Raw genomic sequence first — 12364 nt, 5'->3', positions numbered from 1 at the left:
CACATGGAATGAGATGAAATCCATATTTAAAGAAGTACTTATTGTCTAATTATAATGACAAGAAGTGAGACAAGGTTTCTACTTTTAAGCAAGCAAGCAACTGAGCTATCAATCGTTTTTGTGTATGTGATAGATGTATTATTGGACATTGAGAAGACACCAAGAAAACCTCAGTACTCCATGGCTCCGGTGATACCATTGGTCCTGGGTCCTGTGAATTCGAAGACCTAGAACAAGGAGACCCCCAATCAGCAAACAAATCATGGAACAAATGAATAAACCAGATGGAATAAAGTTGATGGTGAAATTCGCACATCAATCAGAGAGTAGAACGTTAATGGCGTAACGTTGGAGGCCTTGACGCTTCGACTAGCGATGAGCAGCACGAGTTTTACGTGGGTATTTGGCTATGTCCGGTGGAGATGGAAATAGGAAGACATATGGAAAAGAGGAAAGGGTTTCGCATGATTAAAATTATCAAATATTGCGGCGTTTGTAGACACAAATGTCACCATTTATCATTTTATGGCTGTGTTTTCTTTAAAAAAACACCACTAAAGTACTTATCTTTAGCAGCGTTTATCAAATAAACGCCATTAAGTACGAGTTTTAGCTGCATTTGTACAAAACGCTGCTAAAGTACTACATTGTGCGGCGTCGTGAGAAAAAATCACTATAGGTGAATCCTATTACGGTGATTATAAAAACGCCGCTAAAGTACTAATTTGTTGCGGCATTTATTGAAAAAAACCACTATAGGTGAACCCTATTGCGGCGTTTTATAAAAGCACCGCTAAAGTACTAATTTATTGTCGTGTTTATTGAAAAAATGCCACTATAGGTGAACCCTATTACAGCATTTTATAAAAGTTGCCACTATACATGAACCCTATTGCGGCGTTTGTCAAAAAAAAGCTACCATAGATGAACCATATTACGACGTTTGTAAAGAAATGCAGCTAAAGTTACCATTTTGATTTTTGTGGCATTTGGAATGTAAATGCCGTTATATGTTTAAAGTTAGTGGCATTTACTCTTAAACGCCACTAAAAATGCCGCTATGTTTAAAGTTTATTTGCTCCTTAGGTATATGATACCAAAAAAACACACATGCGCACCACCGCCAATAACAACAACAACATCATATCTATATTCATGCTAAATATAGGGTACTGATTTCTATGCTAAAATTTGCCCTGATCCAGAAGCAAACACAAAAGATTGCGATTTGCATCCATATGTCACTTGCACATTTGCCAAGTCGGCGATCATTTGTGTCAGAAATATTTGAATTATCCGGTGGTTTTATTACTAGATTCTGGGCAAGCACTGCGTATACACTTGGAAAATGAGGGTCGACCATACCAGCTTCAATCAGCAACTTTTTCAGGAAGCTGCTCTGAGTTGCTTGCCTTTAGCAAAAGGTGCAGAAACCAAGTTCTACCATATCATTTCTATCAAGGTCTCACTGTTCTATTTGTCTACGTTGATATATCTCGGTGTGTCGACTAGTGATATTTAATATCTGAGTTTCTTTTACTATAGATGTGTCGACGAACACCAATATAAACGGAGACGACTTTTTTTTGGTCGACTAGTGATATTTAATCTTTCAGCAACTCACATTTTCAACTCATCTTCTTCACGTTTTCTTCGACTTCTGTGAGATAACATGACCTAGACCAACTCATTTATTGCAGCATCGTACGAAGAACGACGTGCCAAACTGGATTCAAAAAGATGATAGTGTAAAATCATGCGGAGTTGATGCTCTAAGATGTCGACTGGACTCAGGTTTCCTTCACAATTCACCTCAAAGTTTAGTATTTGTACTAATGGAACGAGTGGAAATTCCATTGTTGAGTTGTTTATACATTTTTACTTATGCTAGGGTATATGTGCTTTTCAAACGGTTGACATTTGATATCATAATGCTGTTATGTTCATTTGGTATATTGGTGGCTAGGTTAAAGCGTGTATCCAACAGGCCGTGGCTGGGCGGCGCGAACTGCGCGACCGCACAGGGCCCCAAAAAAGTATATATATATAGTGGCGTTTTTTCAATAAACGTCACTATAGATAGACCTATTGCGACGTTTTTTTTTAAAAAAGACACTATTATTGCGGCTTTATTGATAAAACTTCATTATAGATGGATCTATCGCGGCGTTTGTCAGAAAAAAGCCACTATTATTGCCCCGAAATCAAATATATTTAGAAAATAAAGACCCCTTTATAAGAATTTGTATACGGCCCCGAAAATCCAGCCACGCCCTGTGTATGATGTATGATATGTGTGTGCTCGTGTGCTTTGGGGCCCTTTTATCATTTTAATACAATGGGTGTATTCAAAGCATTGACTAATATTTCTTGAATGAAATAACTATTTGAAATTCTTTCTATTTTCCTTTAATTTTTAAGGAAATCATTATATATTTATATAATATTAATTTGATTATCTCAAAATATATTTTTATATATTTTGACTTCAAATTGTCAACAAATATAAATTTAAATTTATGTTTTAAATCGTTACCTTACCCTACAAGTTAGTTGTTTTTATAGTTTTTCTATTTAATGTTTCACTTTTTAATTATTTTTTGAATAATTACATATTTTTATTTTCCAATTTTTTTATAATAACTTTAACAAAAATACATATACACATATTTTTATAATATTTTTTCTATTTATATTGGTTTGGTCAATTTTTTCTAAAGTCTAACTTTGTTCTTAAGCAAGATGACGTCGACAATCGTAATCCAAATATCACGTTGTTGCCTTTTACTTTTACGGAAATAAAATTTATTTACACACATTACATATTCTCAAAGTAAAAATATTGTACTTCTCTAGAATTAATTTATAGTTTTGAAAATATTGAGAAAATAATAATTTTAATAATTTTTAGTAATTATTATTATTATTAATTGAGTAAATGATTAATATTTTAATAGAAGTCGTTGATATATTTAAAAGTGAAAAATATAAAATTATAACAATATTTATAATTATCTTCGTAAATTAAATACATAATTTGATATATTTTTTTACAAATTGAAACTAGTCACTGATCATATAAGAACCATATGGAAAAGGTTAAAAATTCAAGTAAAAGACTTAAACAAAAAACATATATAATGAATCTGATTGTTTTGATAAACGTAGGGATGGGCATGGGAATGGGGCATGGTGGGTCGGTTTTTGGTCCGATCCCAACCCAAAATATATACCTAACACCTGACCTCATTCCGTCTCGATAAATTCTAGGTTTTTCACCCAAATTCGACCTGAATTTTAGACTAAAATTCTGACCACCCGACTCTTTTTTAAAATAATTAAAATAATTTATTTATAATAATTTATTTTTTAATAATTAAATAATAATTTTAATAATATAAAAATAAAAATTCTTAAAATATTAATATATATATATATAAATAAAAATTAATCGGGTCGAGCCGGGTCGATAATTTTTCACCTTAAATCCAGCCTTGTCCTGCCCACCCCAAAATTTTATACCATATAACTCGTCCCACTTCGAGTCCCTAAATTAAAAAAACTACCCCTATAGGGTCAGGTCAGGATTCGTGGGTTCGGATATTTTGATCATCCCTAGGTAAACAGACCATAAAGAGGATTAATCTATTGAAAGTCCGCCACAAATTATAGTCGAGGGCCGTGAGAAACTATCTACGAGCGTAAAATATTGCATCTAATTCAATCTGAATGTCCATAACAGAAAAAATCAATAAGATTACAAATAAATTTCATCTTGATCAGTCGTGGCGTCATCAAATTTCATCCTAAGAAAATATAAATAAAAGAACAATCAAACGATTGAAAAAATTAAAAAATTAAAAAAAACTAAATATTACAATCATATCAAATCAATATCGTCGTCGATTAAACAAAATAAAAATATCCAATTTATAGAAAACACACAAATTCTAAAGAAAAAAAAAAAGAGTAATCGATTAATTGAAATTATAATATTTCTTAATTGTTAATGATGTAAAAAGGCAAGCGTACGTTGACTAAAAAGTGAGTCGCACACTGTTTTTTCAACACGAGGAATCTTCCAGGAAGAAAGACCGCGATCGGTAGAACAAACCGGTTCGGATCAGTCCGGTTTTCTTAAACCGTCTATTATAAAATTCCCTCATCTACCCACTCTTCATTGCTTTACCTCTCTACGAAAACTTTCCCCTTTGACTGCAATTTTTTATTTTCTTAGTTATCGAAAAAAAACCGTATAATGTGAAAAATTATTTTTTGTTTTGAAGTTTGGGTCTAGATCAGCTTTTAGCCCTCTTGATCCGGATTTCTTTGTTCTCGATTTGTCCATTTATTAAAAAAAAGTTTTTTTATCATCAAGAGAGATGAAGGTAACGGCGGCGGTGGTGGCGACGGTTGTGACGTCTGATTCATGTTTGGGGGACGATGATGTGTGGCCACCGGGCTTTCGGTTCCACCCGACTGACGAAGAGCTGGTTCTTTATTACTTAAAGAGAAAGATCTGCAAAAAAAGGCTCAAGCTTGATATAATAAGGGAAACCGATGTTTACAAGTGGGATCCCGAGGAATTGCCTGGTAATTTTTCCCTTTTCTCTTAAAACCCCCAAAAATTTCGGGGTTTGCTTTTTAGGGTTTAGTTATCGATTGTTGATTGGCTTTTTCTCCGGCGACGCGTCTTTTGTTTTGTTGGTTTCACTGTTGTTAGGGCTTTGGGTGTTGTTTGGGTGCTAATTTTTGTTTTGATCTATTTATTTAAAAATACGTTTGAGCTGCGTTGAATTTGGTTTGCTTTGCACACTAATTGAACTGTTTCTGTGGTTATAGTTTTTGTAATCGATTTCGATGGAAATTTGAATTGTAATAATTGGTTGGATGAATCCATAATGGTTTATGATTTGTGAACCAACATGTGGTTTGTCTTTATACCTATTTGAAACTCTTGCTGCTATCAGTAGATAATGTTTCTGGTTCTAGCTTTCGGTTTTGTTTTATTGTCATCGATTTTCTGATAAACAAATGCTTTTCAGGACAATCCATTCTGAAGAATGGGATAGACAGTGGTTCTTTTTCTGTCCAAGGGACAGGAAGTACCCTAATGGAGCTAGGTCGAATAGGGCAACCATACATGGGTATTGGAAGGCAACTGGGAAGGATCGCACTGTTACATGCAATTCTCGAACAGTTGGAATCAAGAAAACACTAGTTTTCTATAGAGGACGTGCACCTAACGGTGAGAGAACCGATTGGGTCATGCATGAATATACCCTCGACGAAGAGGAACTGAAGAGGTGCCAGAATGTGAAGGTATGTGGTTGAGAGTATGTTGTTTAGAAGCTTTTCTGGTTTTTGTCTGGTATATATGAGATGTTTCTTAATTATATGTTTCTCATTTGCGTTTCAGGATTAATATGCTCTCTATAAATTGTATAAAAAAAGTGGACCTGGTCCTAAAAACGGTGAGCAGTATGGGGCACCGTTTAAAGAAGAAGCGTGGGCAGATGAGGAATATGATAGTAATCCTGTAGATACTGTCACTCCTGTGAAGCCAGCTGATGAGGCTATTCCTGGTGGTAATGTAAAAGCTAATGTTCACGATCTGCCTCCTTTGCATGGTATTGAGGAGTTCATGAAACAATTAGCTGATGAGCCTCCATTTCCACAACCGCAAGCTTGTTTTAGCCATGTATTGCCTCAGGTTGTCAATGTGGACGAGAGACAAAGTACTTTGTTGGACCCATCTCCAAGAGATATTCTGTTTCCCGAGCCGCCCATGGTTATCCATGGTCAAGGAAGCTTTGAATTCTCTCAGTCACCTACTTCTCAATTGCAGTTGCAGGAGGCACCTGAGGTCACATCTGGTGTTGACAACTTTGAACACTTACCCCAGTTATGTGAGACGGATTTCTTGGAAATTGATGATCTCCTTGGTCCTGAACCTTTGATCTCTGATGTCGAGAAACCTATGGAGAATGTGCAGTTCAATGAGGTGGATGGGCTGAGCGAATTTGACCTTTACCATGATGCTGCCATGTTTCTACATGACATTGGACCTATTGATCAAGGAACGGTTCCACTCTCGTTTGATAATATGATACATCAGGCAAGTTACCAGTTGGAATATCAATCTAATATAAGCCTGATGGATCAGCAGCTGCAACCCCAAATGAATAGCTCGGGAGATAATATGTTAAACCAGGTGGTTTATGAATCTAATTCTGGTCCAAACGGGAACGTGATGGATCAGCAATTGATGTTCCATTCAACTGTGGACCAGGTGGGTTACCATGATCAGAATCAACAGCTGCAAACTGATCAGATTAATGGCTCACTTTGGACACATGACCAAAGCGGTGATGTCTTCAGTCCATCAGGATCAAATCTTGGGAACGCATCTCCAACTTCAGGTAGAACAAATGTGGAAATCAATATGGAAAATTTTGTTAACTTATCTTACATTCCATCCTCCCGGTGCTCTTGATGAGACGGATGGTTGGGTAGACATGGCAAAAACCCTTTGTAAAGAAAAAAAGTGGAACTTGAACCTATGCTTATATATGGTTATTTTTTTTATCGTGTTTAGGTTTTGTATACAACAGTACTAAGCAAGACCAAGGTGACAAAAACGACGGAGGCGGAGGCTGGTTTTCTTCTTCTCTGTGGTCGTTTGTGGAGTCTGTACCCACAACTCCTGCTTCTGCAGCGGAGAGGCCATTGGTAAACCGTGCTTTCGAGCGAATGTCTAGCTTCAGTAGATTAAAAATAAATGCAAATGTTTCAGCAATGAGCAGCAGCTCTTCTGGAAATGGTAGGAGGAAAAGTAGGAGCAAGGGATTCTTTATTATATCTATTTTGGGTGCATTGTGTGCTGTTTTATGGTTCTTGATAGGAACAGTTAGGGTCTTTGGGAAACCTAACTCCTGAACTAGTTGGATTCACTGCATGACAGCACACATTTGAACAATATATATATATATATATATATATATTTAATGTCTAACATAAGTTTGAATGCAGAGGAGGAAGCCTTAGCTATAGTAAAGGCAATAGCTTCTTGTTTAGCTGAATTAAAGTTCTTATGTGCTGTCATTATCAGAGTCAATTCATTAATTTATCATATATTCAAATTTGGTTCTTTCTTCCTTCACAATTTACCTTTTTTTCTCAAAAGAAAAAGGTTTTTTAAAAGGGAAATATTTTTTAATCATTTTTAGTAGGTATAATGTCAAAATCCATGCTTTACATTTTGAAAACTATTCTATTTTTAAAGAATTTTGGTCAAAATATATTTTATGGAAAAGATTAGTTGACTAAAAGTTTGCTTGGTATCTTTGCATTTGTTTGATTGGTTTGAGTGATGATGTAATATGTTAATTATTAAATACATGAAAAATGATGTGCCAAGCATACTTATTTTGTGAAAAAAAATCATTTAACCACAAAAAATGATGAATTTTAACATTATGTTTTTTTTTCAATAATTATTCTTTCTTATTTTGATAATAAATTTAAATTGTTTTGAGCATTATTGAGCTGTACTCAAATAACTTATTAGTTATTAAATTTTTAAAAGTTATAAAATAATTATTATTATAGATCATTGAATTTTCTTTAAATGAATAGTTTAATTATTAAAATTATAAAATGTATGAAATAGTAATTAAGTTTTATTAAATATTTAATCATTTTATTTTTTATAATAAATTTTAATATTTTTTTAAAATAGTACAACACCAGAAGGTAAAAGGTAATGTGACCATTGATTTGTTAGGTTAAACCTCTTAACAAATCAATTAGCATTCAAATGATCAACTTTTAGGATGTTTTGTTTAGTCCTTTCGAACTTTTTTTTTTATTTTCTTTTCCCATAACTTAAAAATTGATCAAATCAACATTTGTAGTTCAGAGTTTTTATGTACTCTTAAAATTTATAAAGATAAGGTGTTGAGGCGCAATCGCATTCCTTAAAACTTTTAAATTCTCTTATAGCTTGTTTTCTTTATATTTTATATTAATGACATAATTTTGCATTCCTTGAATTTTTATCCTAACTTTTTAATTTTGCATCTTCCAATGTAAAATCATGGGTAAATTTCATTAAAAACTTAACACGTTTAGTACTTAAACTTTCAATCTTTTCAAAACTTAACGTTAAATTTTGAATAGTTACTAATATGAAACAAAAATTAAAGTTTTTAATGACATGATACTAAAATGAAACAAAAATTAAACTTTAGGTATGATTTTAAAAAAATTGAAAGTATGGGTACTAAAACAAATCAAAATTGATAGTTTAGATATTAAATGAGTAATTTACACTAAAATCATTCATTGGTACGTGACTAAAGTGGTATATAATTGAGGACAACTCGCCGAATCAAGCGGAATCCTCTGAAAAGATAGCCGTGGATCATGTTAAATGAATCAGCTGTACCCTTCTTTCTACATTTAAGGCCTCACTCTTCCTTCATAACTCTCTATTATATGTATGTATATATATATATACACACACACATACATACACAAGACTTGGGTTCTCTCTTGCATGCCTTTTCCATCTTGTGCATGAAACTATAAATTCCTTCAAAACTTTCCCAAATCTGCATTATTAGACACATAAACATGAACTACTCATCTTCTAGAGTTGGTGTTGTAATTTTCTTGCTGGTTTGTTCATTCACTCAAACCCTTCATGCTCCCCACCATTATCACCGTGGTAATTTTGTGCATTACATGAATTACTCACATTTTTTCCTCAAATTTTATCACTGAGGTCAATCAATGTGTGCAGCAAGCGATCATGGGAAAGTTGTGGAATTCGGAGAGGAAGGACAAGTGCTACCGAGGTCAGGGACGGAGTTTGAGATGATGGGGTCGAGCCTGCCAGACTGTTCGCACGCGTGCGGAGCGTGCTTCCCGTGCAAGAGGGTGGTGGTGAGCCTCAAGTGCTCCATGGATGAGTCTTGCCCCATTGTGTATAGGTGCATGTGTAAAGGCAAATACTACCATGTTCCTTCCTATTAAACCTTTTGTTTTGAGTAATATTCATGACATTGTATCCATTAATTAGCCGAGTAGTTAAAGATGCTTATATTGTTCTATTTTATGTGGATTTTATTTTAACGATTATGTCTAATTATTTATATGTGTGAATTTAAATTAGGGTAAACTACGCCAATGATTATTAATGTTTGGGTTAGTGTTCGTTTTCACTACTGATGTTTGAAAAGCCACAAATCAATCACTGACGCAATTTTTTATTTTAAAATTGTCACTCGACTCGTTAACAAATGTTAATAATTGTTACTATAATAACAGAATGCTGACATGACATGTTAAATTAATTAACTCAACATGTTTGACCGACCATTTTGACTCATCTTCTTCAAAAGCCTTTAAAATTTTTTGTTACTGCAAGAAATATGAAATAGATAACCAGAAGATTAAATTGAAACCCCACAAATTTGATCATAAGAACCGGAAGAAAAGTAAGAAAGTTCATAAGGAATTCAGCATTGGTAGATTCATGTTTCCATGAATCACTGTAATTGGTTTTCTCATTTTTTTTCAGGGAAACTACATTCCTCTAAAGAAGAATTAAGGCCATTAGAAAAATGATTCGTTTTCCTAAAGTTTGCATCTTTCAACACGAGGGAATGATGATGACAAGCCTACAGCTTATATTTCCTTGGGATGCCAAAAGCTTGGAAAGGTTCAATTCGTTTGTGATTGCTTCATCGGTGATCAAATATTGTAGGTGAAAAGGGTGAGGATGAACTGCAATGTGACACACATTTCAAAGCCTTTTTATTGCAATATTTGTCTAATACACTTTGCTGTTATCAAGCTTAATATTGGTGTATGCAAATTGTATGTCAGGTTCTGAGAGACAAGTACCTGAACTTGCAGCAAGAACCCAAGAATAACAACCAGGACCCAACAATCTTGAGCACCCATATTAACAACAAAGATTGAAACTTTATAAGCTGAAGATGAGAAAAACAAGCAAAACCCTCCACCAAAAATAATTTTACCGATGTGGGTTTTCGTTGTTAGAACAAAGGAGAGGAAAAAAAAAGCTCAAAACAAAAGGGTGGTTTGGTTTTGACAAGAAGAAGAGACGAAGAAGAAGGAAAAAAGAAGAGGAAAATGGTGTCAAGCAAATCACTAACGGTTTAGAAGAAGAAGAGTTAAAACGGTTGGTCAAACATATTGAGTCAGAATCAGTTGATTTAACATGTCACGTTATCGTTCCGTCACCACAGTAACGATTGTTAACGGATGTTAACGTTGAGTGATCATTTTATAACAAACGACAATAGTAATGACCATCGACGTAGTTTACCCTTTAAACTAATTTAAACAACTCAAAAAAAATTAATAAAATAAATTCATGTCGGCATCATATTTGATTTTTTCCAATCACAAACCTCCTTTGATTTGTCACAGAAAGGTGATTGAATTCACTGTTGAAATATCAATAGCAATCTGCTATGATTTGCCAATACAATTCATTTTTACCAAACCCTTCATTCATTGCTCACTGGCACCGACTCTATTTACCCAACCAATGCTTCACAATCATTGTTCACATGGTGTGCAAAAATATCCAATTAGGTTGACTTACCTGTCGACCCAAATTAAAAAACGGGTAATTTTCAAAAAAAATTACCGACCGGGTTAGGTATTCGGCCCAACAATTTTCGAGTCAGGCCCGGATCAGTAAATTGAGTTTTTCTGGGTATCCGATTACTCGAGTAACCAGTTAGTTTATATTTTTATTTTATTATATATATATATATAATATAATTATTTATTTATTTATATATATAGATTATTAGATTTTATATTTTAAACTTTTAAATTTTATGTTCGGATGTTGGAGTATGTAATTTGAAGTTTTTATATTTTTAAATTAATAATTTGAAAATGAACAAAAAACACTGAGTACCCGATTACCGAGTACCCGTAAAATCTGGGTATCCGGTAAACATCCGGGTCGAAACATGGGCCGAGAAATCATCGACTCGGATGTTGCGGGTACCTAATAATCGGGTACCCGGATTTGCACACCCCTTCAGCAAACCATTCCTTAATATTTGTAATTTTTTTAATTATCACATATACATTTTTTATTTTTTAACTATATACATTATTTTGACCATTTTTTAGATTTTTTTTAAATATTTTAATCCTTATTTTTTTTTACTTGAACTTTTAATTTTTGTTAAATTAAATCAACTGATGACAACAAACATGTTAAAACAAAGGGTAAACTATGCATATAGTCCCTTATGTTTAGGGTTTGGTCGACTTTTATCACTAATTTAAAAATTAAAGAGAAATTGTATCTAATGTTATCGATTTGTTCGATTTTAATCTTTAAACTATTAAATTTCGTTAACCTCTTTTGTATAAGTCCATAATATGACTGATGGACTAAAATCGAATTAAAGTTAATGACTAAGGGACTAAAATTGAATGAATAGATAATATTAGAGTCTAAAATCGGATGTATCGATAATGTTAAAGACTATTCCCCTTTAATTTTTAAATTAGTGATTCAAGTCGGTCAAATCAAAATAAATAACTTCATATTATTTTATCCTTTTGCAAATATTTTTTTTAAAGGAAATATAAGAATAAAATAATCGAAGACTAAAAAAGCCCAAGTGACAGCTGCATTCTCCAATGAATGTCTCCTCTCCTCTCCTCGGCCAAAAGTCTTCCGTTGAGACTCCACGAAAATTATTTGATGGATAAATTACGCCTTAGTACTTAAATTATTAATTTTGATCTATTTTAGTACTTAAATTTTTTATTTTTTTAAAAACCATATTTAAATTTTAGTTTCTGCTTCATTTTAGTATCATGTTTAAAATTTAGTGTTAAGTTTTGAAAAAATGAAAGTTTAGGTACTAAAACAACCAAAACTGATAGTTTAGGTACTAAACATGTGAGTTTTTAATGATGGGTATTAAAATGAAATTAAAACTAAATGTTAGGTATGATTTTGAAGAAAAAAATAAAAGTTCATGTACTAAAATGAACTAAAACTGATGATTTAAGTACTAAATGTGTAATTTACTCTTATTTAATAGATGAAATATGTAAATTTTAGATTATATAAATTTATCAGTTTTAGGGGCATTTGGTTCACGAAATGTAAGATTATTTTTTATAATAACATTACAGGAATGTAACATTACTATGAAAATGTTGTATTACATTGTTTGATTTGTTTAACAGTAATACAAAATTACAGTTTTTTTTTGTTGTAAAAATATAAGATTATTTGAATGCATATTTTATCAATTATCATTGTTATGCTTGTTTTTTTAAATTAAAC

At 32.9% G+C, this 12364-nt stretch overlaps 1 protein-coding gene and 1 pseudogene across 1 annotated transcript; both read left to right on the top strand.

The window, feature by feature from the left end:
- The first annotated feature begins 4194 nt into the window (after window positions 1-4194).
- LOC120191276 lies at window positions 4195-6954 on the top strand (annotated as a pseudogene).
- Window positions 6955-8556: 1602 nt separating this feature from the next.
- Window positions 8557-9071, top strand: LOC120191278 (protein EPIDERMAL PATTERNING FACTOR 2-like). Its single transcript, XM_039194259.1, has 2 exons — window positions 8557-8731; window positions 8807-9071. The coding sequence occupies exons 1-2, from the start codon at window positions 8638-8640 to the stop codon at window positions 9037-9039; spliced, it is 327 nt and encodes a 108-aa protein (XP_039050190.1). The 5' UTR covers window positions 8557-8637; the 3' UTR covers window positions 9040-9071.
- The last annotated feature ends 3293 nt before the right edge of the window (window positions 9072-12364 follow it).

The sequence above is a fragment of the Hibiscus syriacus genome, unplaced genomic scaffold (assembly GCF_006381635.1).
Source record: "Hibiscus syriacus cultivar Baekdansim isolate YM2019G1 unplaced genomic scaffold, ASM638163v2 tig00116965_pilon, whole genome shotgun sequence".
In the NCBI taxonomy this organism is placed as follows: Eukaryota; Viridiplantae; Streptophyta; class Magnoliopsida; order Malvales; family Malvaceae; genus Hibiscus; species Hibiscus syriacus.
This window is presented reverse-complemented; position numbering and strand designations above follow the sequence as displayed.

Excerpts from the sequence above, each read along its gene's own strand:
- LOC120191278 (XM_039194259.1), top strand. The coding sequence starts at position 8,638 with ATGAACTACTCATCTTCTAGAGTTGGTGTTGTAATTTTCTTGCTGGTT. Across the intron at positions 8,732-8,806 it reads TCCCCACCATTATCACCGTG|CAAGCGATCATGGGAAAGTT; the intron begins GTAATTTTGTGC and ends CAATGTGTGCAG.